General features: G+C 35.8%; 1 protein-coding gene across 1 annotated transcript in view; it reads right to left on the bottom strand.

Moving 5' to 3' along the window:
- Positions 1–18,985, bottom strand: part of UGGT2 (UDP-glucose glycoprotein glucosyltransferase 2) — a 189,255-nt gene that overhangs the window by 79,521 nt on the left and 90,749 nt on the right. Inside the window, exons 13-16 of the mRNA XM_004371389.2 lie at positions 10,711–10,830; positions 9,722–9,807; positions 9,057–9,192; positions 6,583–6,714 (exon numbers count right to left, since the gene is read on the bottom strand). Coding sequence (XP_004371446.1) covers positions 6,583–6,714; positions 9,057–9,192; positions 9,722–9,807; positions 10,711–10,830 — 474 coding nt within the window. The remainder of the gene's footprint in view (positions 1–6,582; positions 6,715–9,056; positions 9,193–9,721; positions 9,808–10,710; positions 10,831–18,985) is intronic.

Below are 18,985 nucleotides of genomic sequence, written 5' to 3'. Positions count from 1 at the left end.
AATACAGACCCATATATGGATACTTAATTGATCTTCAACAAAAATCCCAATGCAATTTAATACGGGAAAGGATGGCATTTTTAACATTTGGTGCCAGAGTCAATTGGATATTTACAAAAAAACAAAAAGAAACTCAATTCTTACCTCATGCCATATACAAAAATTAACTTGAAATAACTCATAGACCTAAACGTAAGAGCTAAAACTATAACACCTCCACAAGAACACATTGGAGAAAATCTTTGCAACCTTCAGTAGGAAGAGATTTCTTAGATATGGAACAAAAAGCATGATACAAATTTTATCCATTCAAGTGGGTGCATAGTGATATCTCAATATGGTTCAATTTTAATTTTCTTGAATGATGTTGAATGCTTTTTCATCTCCGTTTTGGCCATTTGTGTATCTCCTGTTGTAAAATATCTCCTGTTGTGAAATACCCGTTCATATCTTTTGCACGTTTGTAATTGAGTCATGGGTCATCTTATTGTGGAGTTACCAGGAATTTTTTAGTATATCCTGATTACAAGTCATTTTTCAGACATATGTATTAAAAATACACTGCTTCATGTAAAGATAAGTGAGGAAACTTTTGGGGGTGGTGGAAATATTCTATCGTGGTGGTTACAACGGTGTATGAATTGATAAAAACTCATCAAACTCTGAACTCAAAATGGTGCATTTTATTTTACATAAATTATACTTCAAAAGATTTGATTTAAAGTTACTGGTTATCTTTTCATCAGATAAATTATGAAATTATTCATTTTATAGATTCTAAAGTAAGTTTAGATTCGTGTATTTGCAAATGTTCCTATTACATATGCTAGAACCTTTGTAAAAATCTATTAATGAGCAGGTTTCATATTCTTTCCTAAATTTAATTCATAAACACGAGAACATTTTAAATCAGAAAATAAAATTTTAAAATGTTCAAAGCTATAATTAAATTTCTTCCAGTATTCTACATAAAAGCTAATACTAATAATGTTGTAACCCAGTGTTTGAGAAAATATATGTAAATCACTGTATTTTCATGACTATTTTAAAGCCTGTAATTTTCTATATAAATTGAGTTAAAATTCTGATAAACTATCCGAAGTGACCACTGCAGAAATATAAAGTTCAAAAGAATTAATTTCACTCTACAGAAATTATTTTCATATGAACATTTATAAATCAAACTTAACATTTTAAATTTACTATATTAATACTGTTAAAAACAAACCTTTGCATTAGCTCAAGACAATAACACAATATCTGATTGCTGTACGATTTTATAAACAATTTGCAAATTGGGGCAGGACTTCTCCCTGCGAGAAGAAAAACGTTCCTGGGGACTGGAGTTTTTACAGAGGACTAAATACAGGGTTTTTTTTGCTTCACGAGTATAAGTTTCTATGGCTCTGGAAAGTCTATTTACATATTTGCAGCCATAAGACCCTTTGAAGTGAAGGATGCACACAGCTTTTTCAGTAAATCATGAGGTGATGGGTTTAAATGGGTTCGTTACTGACTATACTCTAAGCCTGAAAAAAACTAGTGAACAATGCTACAGAATAGTTAAGCAGATTTGGGTGAAAACAAGTTAATAAAAGCTGCAGACAAAACTAGAATGGTTTTGCAGTTTTGGGTCAGGTTTTTTATTAGGCTTGTGGCTAAGAGAAACCCCTTGAAATCAAAGTAAGGTGTCTATTTCTAATTCTATTTCACAATACAGAAGAAACTATGCAAGCCAAACTCTTGGCCCAGATTCATTCAGTTCAATGATACTTATTCACGTAGCTGATATGGGTTAAGATACATGCTATAAAACTTGAGGAATACAAAAGGATAATAAGACAATATTCCTTTTCTTGAAATACTTTTAGTCTAGGTGGAAATGAAATATATATCTACAGACAATATATATTTAGAAAGTAGGCAACAGGAAATAATAAAAATGAGTTCTGAATGTCAATATTTAAGCACGGCATGGAGATGGTTAAGACTTGTGTCACTCAGATGACATTTTTATGACTCCATATACAAGTCAGATAATTCAACGAACACTATTTCAACCCTTTTAATACGTATATTGAAATGAAATAAGTACCTAGAACATTTCCTATCTAGCTGTTCTTAATATTTTATTTAAATATACTTAATGTCCTCAGTACACAAGGATTATAAAAGACTTTAAATGCTATAATTATTCTGAACCAGAAGGGATTTCTTATAAAACAAAGCATATACTAGTTAGTGAAAAGCTCAGCACGTAGCTCAGATGAATAAAAGGGGGACTATCCATCAGAAATATGTTTTTCTTTCTAATGAGAAGTGATTCTTCCTACCACCTTTCTGAATCTACCAGCCAGGTTAAGAGACCTGGTATTTGTAGAAGTCAAGCCTTAATAGGAACTGTTCTACCAGCTAGTGGCAAGCGGAGAAGAGACCACTTCTATTAGAAGAAGGAAAGAAAAGAAAAAGAAAAACATAGATGTAATGTATAAGTATGGAATTACTTCTAGGACACCTACAATTAACACTATCAGCTAACATTAAAACACAAATGTTGGGCAACTTTCTGCTTTCAATCTAACAGGATCCTAAGACACAGAATTTCACCGTGTTTCTATTCCATGAGCTTACATAATCATTCTATGAAATTCTGGCACCTTCCCCCAGTGATGCAGAATATCTTAAGGGTGCTCATAAAAAATAATTTCTTTTCTATATTTCCTTAGTGCCATAAATAACTTCATTAAAAGAGATGTTACCATGCAACTTGGTTCTAAAAGAAAGTTATATTTGTTGTTTTAGGTTTAAAAAAATTATATGAAAATGTAGTAGTAGAAAAAGGAATAAAACCCTTTTTCATTTCAGAAATAATTACTTGGAAAATCATTCTTATATAACTTTAAAAAAATCTGTAATTTCTAACCACACTGGCTTTTCTATCTCACTGAGACAACCAGTCTTTTGTCCAAGTCTCTGTTTACCATCTGTTATGGATTGAATTGTGTCACCCAAAAGGCCTTGCTGAAATACCTGTAAATATGACTCTGTTTGGAAACAGGGTTTTTCTTTTGTTATGTTAATAAAGGCATACCAGAGTAGGGTGGGTCCTAAACCTAATCACTTATGAATAATGTCTTCTAAAAAGAACAGAACAGATACAGAGACATACTCAGGGGAAAGAGGCCATGTGACAACAGAAGTAGATGCATCTATAAGCAGCAAGGAATGCTAAGGATTGCTGGCAGCCACCAAAAACTAGGAGAGAGGTCCACAGAAGGAATCAACAAGGCTGAGACCCAGATTTGGACTTTTAGCCTCAAGAACTGTGAGACAACAAACTCCTGTTCTTTAACACGTGTGGTATTTGCGCAACATCAGCACCAGGAGACTAAGACACCATCCCTTCCTGGCCTTACTTCCATTTCTATGCAACCTGTACCCCACAAAGCTTAATTTATCTCCTACTTGTTGGGCTTCTTTTGCTAATGCCATACAAAACCTATAAAATTTCTTCCTTAGGTTACTTTATCCAGTCACCTTCTTTACTTCTACCCTTGGGCATTTTAGAATTGCTATAAAAAATGACAATGTAAAAGACTGATAATGTCATAAATCCGTGGCAAGAATTTTAGCAGCAATTTCAGCATCACGTTGCTGTTGTGTGCCACTGAGTCAATTTCAACTTACAGTGACCCTACAGGACACAGCAGAACTGCCTCACAGGGTTTCCAAGACTATAGTCTTTACTGAAGCAGACTGCCACATCTTTCTCCCACAGAGCAGCTGGAAGGCTCAAATCACTGACTTTTCAGTTAGCAGCTGAGCGTTTAACCTCTGCACCACCAGGGCTCCTTATTTCAGCATCGGAGAAATTCTTTTATATGCTTTTACTTTAGTTGTTTTCCTGGTTCTGAGAGCAGTAACTTCTAAAACATCATTGCTCTCTTGAAGTTTCATTCCTACCACACACCCCGTCACTCTCAGAAAATGGCCTTGCCTCCTCGTTAATCCATTCAATATATATTTACTGACAACATACTATGCTCCACTCACTGTGTTAGACACTGGGCCTATAACATCCAACAAGACATAAATGATTCCTGCTCTTACAGAAGTTAGAGTCTGGTGGGAAGGCAGATATTGAACAATTAATCGTTAAGTATAATCAGCACTGTGAAGGACTACTGAATATTATGTTAGCATCAAATGCAGTAAATTAATGTCGTTTCTGTTGTAGTTGTTACGTGCCATCGAGTCGGTTCTGACTTATAGCGACCCTACATACAATAGAATGAAACACTGCCTGGTCCTGCACCGACCTCACAATCGCTGCTATGTTTGAGCACATAGTTGCAGTCACTGTGTCAATCCATCTCGTTGAAGGTCTTCCTCTTTTTCGCTGACCCTCTGTTTCACCAAGTGTGATGTCCTTCTTCAGGGATTGGTCTCTCCTGATAACATGTCCAAAGTATATGAGACAAAGTCTGGCCATCCTTGCTTCTAATGAGCATTCTGGCTGTACTTCTTCCAAGACAGATTTGTTTATTCTTCTGGCAGTCCATGGTATATTCAACATTCTTTGCCAACACCATAATTCAAAGGCATCAGTTAGTCTTCGGTCTTCCTCACTCACTGTCCGGTTTTCACACGCATGAGGCCACTGAGAATTCCATGGCTTACGTTAGCCACACCTTAGTCTTCAAAGTGACACCTGTGCCTTTGAACACTTCGAAGAGGTCTTTTGCAGCAGATTTGCCCAATGCAACACACGTCATTTGATTTCTTGACTCCTGCTGCTTCCATGGAGGTTGACTGTGGATCCAAGTAAAATGCAATCCTTGAAACTTCAATCTTTTGTTTATCATGATGTTGATTATTGGTCCAGTTGTTAGGATTTTTGTTTATGTTGAGGTGTAATCCATACTGAAGGCTGTAGTCTTTGATCATGAGTAAGTGCTTCAAGTCCTTTCCACTTTCAGCAAGCAAGGTGATGTCATATGCATATCACAGGTCGTTAACAAGTCTCCCTCCAATCCTGATGCCACATTCTTCTTCATATAACCCTGCTTCTCAGATTATCTGCTCAGCATACAGACTGAATAAGTATGGTGAAAGGACACAACCCTGATGCACACCTTTCCTGACTTTAAACCATGCAGTATCCCCTTGTTCTGTCCAAATGACTGTCTCTTGGTCTATGTACAGGTTCCATAGAAGCACATTAAATGTTCTGGAATTCCCATTCTTCACAATTTTATCCATAATTTGTTATGATCCACACAGTCAAATGCCTTTGCATAGTCCATAGAACACAGGTAAACATCTTCTGGTATTCTCTGCTTTCAACCAAGATCCATCTGACATCAGCAATGATATCGCCCGTTCCACATCCTCTTCTGAATCTGACTTGAATTTCTGGCAGATCCCTGTTGATGTACTGCTGCAACAATCTGTGAATGATCTTCAGCAAAATTTTACTTGCATGTGATATTAATGATATTGTTTGATAATTTCTGCATTCTAGTGGATCATCTCTTTGGAATGGACACAAATATGGATCTCTTCCAGTTGGTGGGCCAGGCAGCTGTTTTCCAAATGTCTTGGTGTATACGAGTGAGCGCTTCCAGCATTGCATCCATTTTTTGAAACATCTCAATTGGTATTCCATCAATTCCTGGAACCTTGTTTTTCGCCAATGCCTTCAATGCAGCTTGGATTTCTTCTTTCAATACCATCGGTTCTTAATCATATTCTACCTCCTGAAATGGTTTAACGTCGACCAATATTTTTTTTATATATGTATATATTTCATAATGTATTTCAGAGGGTTAGAAAAAGCTCAGAGAAATCAACATTCAAGGTGAGAGCTAAAGGGTAAGGGTAAGCAAAATGAAAAGAAAGGAAGTGTCTATAGGCATTGACATTGACAAGTGTGAAATCCCTTTAATGGAAAGGAGCTTGACCCATTCAAGAACTTGAAAGAACGTTAGCGTAGCTGGACCAGAAACAACAGGAAAGTAGTAGTGAAATACGAGACTGGAGAATTAAAAAGGGAGCAAATCTGGTGGGGCCTTTAAACTGCTAATAATTTTTAACTTTACCCTAAAGGCCAGGGAAGATAACTGAAGGATATTAAATGTAAAGGTGACAAGATCAGATGTGCTTTTTAAAAAACTCCTATAAAATGCAAAAATCCATTTAGAAAAATGTGATCCATATTAGTCTTAGAAATTCAACACCAATGATGTCCACTTTCCAAAATGTGGTTCTTCTCCTAGAATTTGTCTAAAAACTCAGATTTCCATTTCTTCCTTCCTGTGAATACAAACTATGCCCTTTAAAATTCTAGCAGCTATACTGTCAATTCTGAGAATTACCTTTTTTCATTCTTTTCAAAAAATCAAGTGGTAATGGTAATTTTAATACTTTATATGGCATGAGTCATTTAAAAGTCTAACATTTCCCTTCTTTCTATGGGACAAAAATCCAAATTATGAGTATACTGTATTGAAATAAATCTCTTCATGAGATTATACTATATGTTTCTTAGATTTTATTTTTGAAAGTTTCATCTCAACTTACTTTTCTTTCTTCATCATATTTAGAATGAATTCCCAAAATATCCCAAATGTTAGCATGAGGAAATTTTGTTTGGAGAACACTCTTTACATTGTCCACGGTGAGTATCTTTTTATGCTTCACTTTTTGGTACATCTGTGGAAATAAACATATTATAATTAATTTTAATCTTACAGCAATTAGTTTTCTTTCTCTTAGTAAGTAGATACATTTGTAAAATAAAGAACATATTTTATATGCTTATATATAAAAGCATACTATATAAATTATGTATATATACACAGACATATTTATATAAAAATAACTTTAACCATACAATACATCTTCTAATAAATTTTTTTGTGAACACTGTATGTCTTTCAGAAATACAGTAAACAAATTTATGTTGTATTCTTTTTGGTCAAACTAGACACTGTGACATGTACCTTACTTTAAAAAAGTATGTGTAAAATATTTTTAAATGGCTTATTTCAGAAATGCTTTGTTTTTATTTCAGATTGATCTTCAGTAAATATCTGGACCAGATTTTCTCTGCACCTTCACTCCTCTCCCATTCTCAAATGTTCTAAAATGCACTTGCATAATGTAGGTTGTTACTTTTTTTTTTTTTTTACATGTATTAAAAAAATAGCTACAGATACTCTAGGATGACCCAGGAACCCTGGTGGCCTTAGTGGTCAAGAGCTACAACTGCTAACCAAAAGTTCGGCAGTTCACATCCACTAGGTGCTCCTTGGAAACCCTATGGAACAGTTCTACTCTGTTCCAGAGGGTCACTATAAGTCGGAATCAACTTGATGGCAACAGGTTTGGTTTTTTGGTTAGTATGATCCAGGCACTGCTCTCGGTGTGGGGGAAATGGACAAGCTTTGAATTAAAAGAGAAGGCATCTCTGAGCAGATGACTGAGGCAAGACATAAATATGAACACTGAGCTAGCATCAAAGCATTCTAAGGGAAAGAATCTCTCTCCCAAGGAGAGGAGACAACTTGTAAGTACAAGCACCATCAGACAGCATTTCGATACACAGATTATTATTTTAGTCCCAATTCACTTATGCAGTTATTGCCGGAGACACTCCTCATATTATGGCTGGCAGAATCCCCATATTATTCTTCATAATAAGGAATTAGCATCTTCTTTGTTCTCCCTCTGCACTGTAAACTTTGTAATCTACTTCTTTAAGAAGAGGCAGAGGTCTGTAACTACAGCACAGAGGTTAGTTTTAGACGCTTCTCAATTTGGGGGCAAATTTTCTCCTATTCTTATCAAAGCAGTAGGAAAGGATCAATTTTTCCGTTCACAATGGTCCTTTGTCATTCATAAGTACTAAAATCTTAATCACTTAAAAAGGTGAAAACCTTAGTCTTCTGTAAAACATAAATAGAAGAATGATATTTTTGAAGAAAGCAAAGTTTACATATGAAAAGTCATTGAGATAAGATATTTCATTCTATTGATAATAAAAGATACTCCATTACAAAATAAGGTAGCCAGAACATCTTGACAAAAATTCTTAGAAAAGATTCAATCTTCTTACATATTTTTTAAAAATTCTTATTATGTAATTTGATAAGCAAAAAGGAATATGTGTAATATATATGTTATAAAGCATAAATAATAAAATAAACAATCCCTATGAACAAAGTACATAACGTAAGAAATGGAACACCACCAACACCATGTTGATTTATGTGGTTCTCATTTATATGGTATTTATATGGTATCCATTTTCCTCTCCCTCCACCTCCCACCCCTCCATGCAGGCATTATTTTGAATTTGTATTCATTCCTTTCCCTTTTAAATTCTAAAGTTTTATCTTATATGCAGGTATTCCCACATGCATAGGGTCGACTATGAGTCAGAATCAACTCCATGGCAATGGGTTTGGTTTTGCCTTAGAGCCCTGGTGGCGCAGTGATTAAGAGCTATGGTGAGCAACGGGTGCTAACCATAAAGGTGGGCAGTTCGAATCCACCAGTGCTCCTTGGAAACCCTGTGGAGCATTTCTACTCTGTCCTATAAGATCGCTATGAGTCGGAATTGACTCAACGCCAACAAGTTAACGAAACCCTGGTGGCGTAGTGGTTAAGTGTCCATATCTTTTGTCATTTAGGACATTTAACTTTGCAATGATTTTTTCATTCATGATTTTATTCAAGACCTAGTTCAAGAATTCACTCCTGACTACTTCCTATTAATACAATTTCCTCTAAACTCCTGTACACAACTTAATTTCCTTTATTAGACGGGTAAACCTAAGTAAATTATTTATTTTGGCAGAGCCTTAGTTGCCTAATTTATGAAGTGAGGATTACTGTATACTTCAGTAGGGAGTCCCAAGTATCAAATTCATCTCTATTAACCCTCAAAATAGTTTTTATAAACTTTGAAATTTTATAATAATAATTAACTATTATAGTAATGCAAGAAAATTATACATTCTAAAGAAATTATACTTATTGCATAAACTCACATGTACTATGGAAATAAATGCTTGAGATACATCATGTTCTTCTGTAATATAGTTGAAAGCTCTCCAAAGAGCAACTCCAGCATCATTTGCTCCGTCAACTTCATCATCTATATTAAGAATGAACACAAAACCAATTCTGGGAAAAGAAGATGAAATCATGAATGTCACAACTATCTTATGAACCGTAATAAACCATTACTTTTAAAAATTATTAGCTTTGATGGAGGGAATAAGTTAGTGGATAGGAGAAGGGGAAGATATTATTTGGAAAAGTTTGATTTTTAATCCCTATTCACCAAAATCCTTACAGATATTGGATACTTGCAAAATGTCGAACTCTCTGTGGTGGTGACATTATCAAATGACCCTGTTCTTCTGGGAAAAAAGGGAAAACATGCTTGAACACAATCACAGGGAAATGGATCCATAAGTTCCCAAAGCGATCGTATTACCCCCTCAGGAAAGTTAGAGTAAACAAGATTACCAAGTGGCTTTGATTAACAGAGCAATAAGGGTAGATGACACTTCACAACACACTACTATGTTGTATCAGGCACTAGAACTAAATATTGCTCTGAACCCCACATTAATACTCTGTATATTGTAATACGAACACCAGTGGATTTCTTTCAGTTGTCAATTTAATGTTATAAAATGGAAATTACCTAAGAGGAACTTCATGATAATAGAATAATTGAGCAAGTTTTATAAAATCCAAGGTATATCCTTGAGCAGGATCAATAAACAGAACCTAAAAGTAGACAGTATACAATTACTATTTTGTTTCAACTCTTTACAATTTTTATGAAATTCAAGTTTAGTCTAATTTCTGTACTTAAAAGTGTAAAATTTAAGGTATAATTTTTTATAAATTTCTGGCAATTGTATGCTAAATAACTATGAAGAATGTATACGAAAAACAATTTCAGAATTTATGAGGCATTTCTAGAAGCTGAACATCTAACAATTATACATGGAATTTAATATCAGATTACACATCCTCTTTTTGGAAGCAAAGTATATAGGATGTTTTAATGTAGTTAAATACCTTATTCTAAATGATTCACTGGATCTTCTGTAATAAATTTTTTTAAAAAGGAAACAAACTGAATACTGACAAAAAATAGCATTATCAATTATCATAACTACTTGTTCAAAGCTGCTGGAGGAAATAAGATATTTGCTTCCTATGCAAAAATAAATAAATAAGGTCCCAGATGTTTTCTACAAATTTCAAAGTTCCCATAATGTTGTTTGGATAGTTAGTATTACAATAAGTAACTTATATGCACAGATGGTAAAGTGATATTCATGTATTTTTCCCTGAAATGTACTAAACTTTAATAATAATAATGAGTCCCTTATAATATAGAACAAAGAAAAGTTATATCAAAAATTCTTTTGAGAAAATACACAAGTTAGCAATCAACTTAATATTGATATTAAAAAGTTCATGAGGACTGAATAATAAGAGGCAGTTAATGGACATTACCAGCTTTTGGTACCTAGTCAGCCGTGCCACCTCAAACTTGTTGCATTAGGTAAATACTTTCTTCTTCACTACACAGATGCTTATTTATCAAGAGCGGGGTAATTAAAAAAAAAATTGATAACTGTAACATACATATACACATTAGCAAAATATAAAACTTACCAAGTTATGAAAATTACGCCTTATGAAAGGTATGTTTCCATGGAATGCCGGCTTCAGAAGTTCCCGGCAACTTGAAGGCCATGAAACATACAAATCGTCATGTTCTAAGTCATTAATCCACTAGAAAAGAATCCAGAAATCTGTGAAAGCTTTATTAAGATAATAAATCGTTTTCAAAGTCAGATTTTCACCATATCAAATGACAAGTGAAAATATACATACGGTTTTCTCCATTTCTGATTAAATGTCGGAAGGAAGTTGAATATTCTTTAAATTTAGTAACATTATGTGCAACAATTTTATACTACCATGTCCTGTTACACTAAGCCTTCCTACAAAAATCTGTTGATTTCTTTCACTCATGCATTTGTTTTTCATGATGCAAAACAAAACCTGCTGCCGTCAAGTTGATTCCGACTCATAGTGACCCTACAGGACACAGCAGAACTGTCCCATAGGGTTTCTAAGGAGTGGCTGGTGAATTTGAACTGCCGACTTTTTGGTTAACAGCCGAGCTCTTAACCACTGTGCCACCAGGGCTCCTGATACAAAATAAGATTATATAAAATTACATTCATAAACCATGTAAGAGAGGTTAAGTATTTATCTTAATTATCAGCAATACAGGAGGCAATGAGGTCTTCCAGCTTCTCTCTCATCTTAAAGGCTTGGGCTTAAGAAAATAAACCAAACCAAACCCGTTGCTGTCGAGTCGCTTCCCACTTATGGCAACACTAAGTGTTACAGAGTAGAACCGCTTCAAAGGGCTTTCTTGGCTGTAATCTTTATGGAAGCAGATCGCCAAGTCTCTCTTCTGCTGCGCCACCAGGTGGGTCTGAACTGCCAACCTTTAGCCTCGTAGTCAAGTACAAACCTTAGTGACACCCAGGGGCCTTAAGGAAGATAAAATGCCTCATGAAAGCTAGAGAAAACAAATATACCACTGTTTAAAAGCATTTTTGTTGTTGTTGTTTTTGGTAGGATCAACCAACACTCAAGAATTGAGGAGTTACAATCCTTGAAAACAGGGAGGCCTACAAGGCAAGTTCCACACGCACCTCAACTGTTTGTCCCTGAAGACACTTCCCAAATTGCAACCCGGAGAAATAGAGTTCAAACAGAAAGTGGCAGTTATACTAGGCTGAAAAGACAGAACTCAAAGTCAGCAGTTGCCAAATTGCTGAGTTTGAGAGGAAATCCAGGAGAAAATAATACTGCAGGAAAGTAACCAAAACAAGCTCCATAAAAACTCCACTGAATTCATGGGCTGACTCCTAAACTGCACATATACAGGGCAACCCTTCAAAAAGAAAACAAAGCAAAACAAAAACCCAATAGTAAACTGAAACTGGGAGGTTAAAGCTCTAGCCATTAACATGGTAGTGAGGAGCCAACGTAATACACCGTATCAACTGAATAAAGGAAAACAAACACATGATCATCTCAAAAGATGCAGAAAAAGCATTTACAAATCCAACAGCCTTTCATGATAAAAACACTCAACAAACTAGGATAGAAGGGATGTTCCTCAATCTAATAAAGGGCTTCTATAAAACAACAATAGGTAACATCATGCTTAATGATAAAGACTAAAAGCTCTACCCTAACACCAAGAACAAGAAAGGATGTCCACTCTCGCCATTTCTGGTCATCATTGTACTGGAGGTTCTAGCCAGAGCAATGAGGTCAGGAAATAAAATAAAAGGAATCCAAACTGGAAAGAAATAAAACTACTTCTACTTGCAGATGACATGATCTTATACATATAAAACCCTAAGAATCTACTGATGATTATCAGAATAAATGAGTTCAGGAAAGTGGCAGGGTACAATATCAATACACAAATAGTAGTTGTACTTCTATACACTAGCAGCCGAACAATCCAAAAATGAACTTAAAAATAATTCATTTACAATAGCATACAAAAGAATAAAAGACTTAGAAACAAATTTAATCAAGGAACTGTAAGACTGACATATTGAGAACTATAAAACATTGTTCAAAAAAGTTAAAAAAAAATGGCAAGAATTCTGTGTTTATGAATTGGGAGATTTAATATTACTAAGATGGAAATACACCCAAAATTGATTCTCTGCAATCTCTATCAAAATTTCCACTGCCTTTTTTCAGAAGTAGAGAAGCTAATCCTAACATTCATACCAAATTGCAAGGGATCCCAAAAAACAGCCAGAACAATCTTGAAAAAGAAGAATAAGGTTGGAGGACTCACGTGTCTCAATTTCAAAACCTACAACAAAGCTACAATAATCAAAACACTGAGGTACTGGCATAAGAACAGACAAATAGCTCAAAAGAATAGAATTTTAAGTCCAGAAAGAAACCCATACATCTATGGCCAACCGATTTTCAACAAGGGTGGCAAGACCATTCAAAGAGAAAGAATAGTCATAGCTACAAATGGTGCTTGGACAACTGGATTCCATATACAAAAGAATGAATCTGGACCCCTCATACCATATATGAAAATTAACTCAAAATAGATCAAAGATGTAAATATAAGAGCTTTGCTGTTGTTGTTAGATGCCGTCGAGTCAGTTCTGACTTATGGTGACCCTAGGTAGAACAGAATGAAACACTGCCTGGTCCTGTGCCATCCTCACAATCATTGCTATGTTTGAATCCATTGTTGCACCAACTGTGTTAACCCATTTTGTTGAGGGTCTTCCTCTTTTTTCGCTGACCTTCTATTTTACGCAGGGTGATGTTGTTCTCCGGGAACAGGTCCCTCCTGACAACATGTACAAAGTATGTGTGACAAAGTCTTGCCATCTTTGCTTCTAAGAAGCATTCTGGCTACTTCTTCCAAGATAGATTTGTATGTTCTTCTCGCAGTCCATGGTATATTCAGTATTCTTCGCCAACACCACAATTCAAAGGTGTCAATTCTTCTTCGGTCTTCCTTATTCATTGTCTAGCTTTCGCATGCATATGAGGGGCTTGAAAATACCATGGCTTGGATCAGGCACATCTTAGTCCTCAAAGCAACATCTTTGCTTTTCAACACCTGAAAGGGGTCTTTTGCAGCAGATTTGTCCAATGGGATGTATTGTTTGACTTCCTGACTGCTCCTTCCATGGGTGTTGATTGTGGATCCAAGTAAAATGAAATCCTTGACAGCTTCAATATTTTCTCCATTTATCATGATGATGTTTATTAGTGCCGTTGTGAGATTTTTTGCTTTCTTTATGCTGAGGTGAGCGCTAAAACCATAAAACTCTTAGAAGCAAATACAGGTGTAAATTGTGACCTGGGATTAGGCGTTTTTAAATAACGACACTAAAAGTACAAATGAACAAAGAAGAAGACAGATAAATTGGACTTCATAAAAAAAAAATTCTACGCTTCAAGGGACACTATCAAGAAAGTAAAAACACATCCCATAGAATTAGATAAAATATTTGCAAATCATATATGTAATAAGAGTCTAGTATCCAGAACATGGAAAGAACTCTTACAAATTAACAATAAAAATGTAAACAAAATCCAACTAAAATACAGACAAAAGATCTGAGTAGAAGACAAATAGCCAATAAGCACATAAAAAGATGCTCAACATCATTAGTGAATTGGGAAATGCAACTCAAAACCACAATGGACACCACTTCATATCCACCAGGATGGCTACTAAAAAATGAAAAAGAATAACTGTTGGCCAAGGTGTGGAGAAACTGGAACCCTCATCCATTGCTGATGGGGATGCAAAATGGTACAGCAACTGTGAAAAATAGTTTGGCAGGTCCTCCAGAAGTTAAACATAGAACTACCATATGGCCTAGCAATTCCTCGGTATATAGCCAAGAATACTTAAATAAAATGTCCATATAAAACCTTGTACATGGATGTTCTTAGCAGCATTATTTATAATAGCCAAAAAATGAAAAGTTAAATGTCCATTAACCAACAAATGGATAAACAAAATACAATATTATCCATAAAATAGAGTATTATCAGCCATTAAAAAAAGAATGAAGTATGATACATGCCATAACATGGATGAACCTTGAAAACATTATGCTGAGTGAAAGACATTAAATGCAAAAGGTCACATTTTATATGATTCACCTCTATGAACTATCCAGAATAGGTGAATCCACAGAGACGGAAAGCAGAATAATGGTTGTCATCCACTACAATGAACAGGGGTAGGGGTGAATCAGCAGATACAGTTTCTCTCCGTGCTAGGAGAACTGTTTTGGAATTAAGACAGTGGTGACTGTTACACAACACTGTGAACGTTCCTAAGAAGCACTGAATTGTACATTTTAAAATGTCTGCAATGATGTATTTTATTTCAATATAAAGAATATTTTCTTAAATTGCTTATCATATTGATGACATGGGGTCTTTTTTTTTCCTGCCTATAAGGTCATCCAACAGTATTTATTGAGTATCTAGTGTATAACAGAAGTGTTCTCTCTGCTGTATATCTCCTTCAGAAATTTTGTAAGGGTTAATAAGCATCTGGTCAAAGATTCAGAGATTTGAAATCCTTATATAATGTGTTCCATATATACATAATATGTGCGTGTGTGTGTATACATATACACATATATATGTATATGTGACTACCCTAAATGATAAAGACTGAACAGTATAATTTCTAGTTTTCTAGTTCCTTAAACATAATTTACTATTTCAAAGACTATAGAAACTTCTTCTCATCTTCAACTTCAATTACACACAATAATCTTTTTTAATGTACTTGTGTTCCTTTTTTTCATAAACAACTTTAGCTTCAGCTTTTGACATTTCTACTGGCATTTAAGTTCCCTCCATAGTCATCTAATTCCTCCCAAAGGTCTTAATGTTGTTTTATTATCTAAAGGACCTAAATTAACTTGTTCCTAAAGGCTCTTCTTTCTTCACTGAATCTACTTCCATACCTTGATGATTTCTACTTTATTAAAAGTAAGAATCCTCTTTATTGATTCTTATCCTTTTATTTAATAAGACTCTGAACTTTGTTGTTAAATTCCACTTCTGCCTAAATTTTCTCAACTGCTTGAGTTTAAGTACTAAATGAAAAAAGTTACCAACTTAATGTATCCTCCCTTCCTACCAGAGGGAGAGAACTCAGGCCTGAAGCTGGCAAACTTGCAGTAAACGGGCTCAACACTGTGCTGGGATTATCATCAGGTACTTGCTCTTGATAAGCAGCGTTTCCTACAGAAGGGAGTCAGGAGGGCATAAAAAGCTCCAACAGTGATAAAGGATCTGATACCTCTCACAGCACCAGGAGATACTGACAGCTGGGTATTATCATGGAAGCTGGACTAGAAAACTTGCCTTTCTGACTATGTGGCCCGCTGTGGGGGATAAATTATTGTTAACTTAGATTACAGAACTAGTGTCCTTTGCCTGAGTCTATTGGTATCTCTTTTTCAATCATATCACTGTCACCCTGGTAATAACCACAAAGAATTGAACTGATAGAAAGAAAGATGGCCAGGGTGACTTGGGAAATTATCAGAAAATTTTAAAAAAGAAAATAAGCACCCAAGATATTCAGCTACATCATCTTCATAACAAAACCAAAACAACAACAAAAACAAACCCACTGCCATCAATTGAATTCTGACTCATAGTTACCCTATAGGACAGGTTCAAATCACCTACCTCTGGTTAGCAGCCAAGTGCATAACCACTGTGCCACCAAGGCTCCTAAACCAAAACCACCAGTCACTCCATGAGAGAAAGATGCGGTAGTCTGCTTTCATAAAGATCACAGCTTTGGAAACCCTATGGGTCAGTTCTGTTCTGTCCTGTAGAGTCACTATGAGTCAGAATCGACTCGATGGCAACAGGTATCTTCATCACAAGATACAAAACACTTGCAGCTAGATGGGGTTAATTTTGGTAGAATATGACCAAAGGCTCCGTCACTGTGGGTGATCCAGCACAGTGGACTGAAAATTCATTACAATCCAAAGGAACCAAACATGCTCATTTCTATTGGCTCTAGACAGAATGCCAGTGGTATCTGAGGTATTACAGCAACTGTGGAAAGTCAATTAAACGAGACAAAATTAAAACTGTCAGTCTTGATGTCTGGGATACAGACACCTGGAATGGTAAATCAGGGATGGTAGAATACCCAGGGACCCTCTTGAGTTCTTACTCAACTAGCAATCAGCAACTTTTAATAAATAAATTAGGTAAATGTCAAAGTTTTTATGTACGAGGGTATAAACACGGAGCTCAGAAGTAACGTTAAGTCTCACTGACTCAGCTTTCTCTGTAAACGACAAAAAGTAGGCGGGGAGGCAGATCACAGTGGAGGAAAAAGAAAAGCATGACACTGTTTTTATTTCCATGAATAACTCTGTTCTGACATTAATACATTCAACAAATTTTTTAAGTGCTTCCTACGTGCCAGGACCTGATATATGCTGGGATATTCAATGAAGTCCTGGGTTTTGTGGAGCTGACATGCCACTGGGAGAGGGCTAATAATAAACAAATATGTATCATGATGGGTGGTAGCAACTGCTAGGAAGAAGAATAAAGCTTTTGTGTGAGTTGATTTTGCTGCTCTTATACCAAGTTGAGGAGCCCTAGTGGCACAGTGGTTAAGAGCTCAGCTACTAACTAAAAAGGTCAACAGTTTGAATCCACCAGCCACTCCTTGGAAACCCTATTGAGCGGTTCTACTCTGTCCTACAGGGTCGCTATAAGTTGGAATCAACTCGATGGCAATGGGTTTGGTTTTTGGTTTTTATACCAAGTTGAAAGAGTGCTGAGACCTCAGAGCTCTGTATTTTATGCCAGTTAATTCATTTTTTTTTTTTTTTCTTTAAGGTGTTGAGAGAGTAAGATTTTGGAAATAATTTTCTACTCAAATCAGGCACCTTCCAACTGGAAAAATAAAAATATTTAATTGCAACATGAAACTTTCATTAAAAGTATGCAAAAAAAGATTGTTGAATTAAACTTCTATTTACAAGCATGGTAAGCGTATGCATGTGCCTGATCATAGAATTTTGCTAGGTATTAATGTTTCCAATAACTAAGTTCCACTACTTCCAGAGTGATCCTTAGTTCCTAAGTGCAATTAGAACAATAAGTTGCATTTTTAAATTCAGGCATCTTTTTGTTTAGGGGGAAGATGATGTTCATGGATCAAAGCCAAGTGAAATAAGCAGAGGGATGCTGGCAATATGTTAGAAGACAGATCCCAAAGGAGGTAAGATAAATGGGACATACAAAACTGTACTCACCAGCTCCAAGGCAAAAAGAAGAACGTAAGAGTAGATGAGGCTCAGGTGAAGAATTTTTAAAAAAGCAAAAGCCTAACCCCCAAAGGGGAAGCAGACCTGGCCCTGACCCAAACCAGACTGAGAGTGAAGTTCTGGCTTCTTCCTCTAATGAGACTAGCAGCCCTTTGTGAAAGGGTAAGTAGAAAGTCACAGAGTTGGGAATTACACTTCAAAGACTTCAAGCTTTTCCTGACTAAAATCAAGTGTACCTGGAAAGGCAAAATGAGGCACTCAGGTAAAGTGCTACTAAATGGATGGTCTGTAGACGGCTACTAGTTCATAATAAGTACAGAAACTGAGATTAACTGTTCAGAAACTTAGAGCAATTTGTCATTGCTGGGACATCTAAGCATGTGATCAATGACTTCATGTCACTGAATATAGTACAGACCAATGTGGGGTTTACTGAACTCCTGTGGTGAGTTGGATGTAGTACAAGATGCTTATTAGTCATTGCAATAGGACAACATATTGGTTGGCAACAGAATGGGAGAAAAAAGTTGATCTTTCACTATGGATAGTCTGAGAAGTAGTGCTCTAGCACTTGGAGACAGCCATTTTGACAAACCATAGGCAGTTTAAAAAAAGAGAAAGAAAGAAATGAATGCTGCTGACCACACCCAGGTCCCCGATGGAAGCAAATTCCTGGTCAGTTTGTTTAGATTTCGGCAATATCATATACTACACCTACAGAGAGTCCCTGAGTGTTGCAAATGGTTAAGCACTTGGCTACTAAGAAAGGCTGGTGGTTTAAATCCACCCAGAAGCACCTCGAAAGAAAGGTCTGTTGAACCGTTTCCAAAAGATCACAGTCACTGAAAACCCTACGGAGCACAGTTCTACTCTTAAACATATGGGGGTGCTATGAGTCGGAATCGACTCAGTGGCAACAGGTTTTCAGTTTTTATATATCAAGTCACAGAAAAAAAAAAGTTTTATATGGTTCTCCACTCCCCCGCCCCCCACCCCCCACCATGGAGACAGTATGTATTTGACAG

The sequence above is a fragment of the Trichechus manatus genome, unplaced genomic scaffold (assembly GCF_000243295.1).
Source record: "Trichechus manatus latirostris isolate Lorelei unplaced genomic scaffold, TriManLat1.0 scaffold00013, whole genome shotgun sequence".
NCBI lineage: Eukaryota > Metazoa > Chordata > Mammalia > Sirenia > Trichechidae > Trichechus > Trichechus manatus.
Note: the sequence above shows the minus strand (reverse complement) of the source record. Positions and strands in the feature narration are given on the sequence as shown.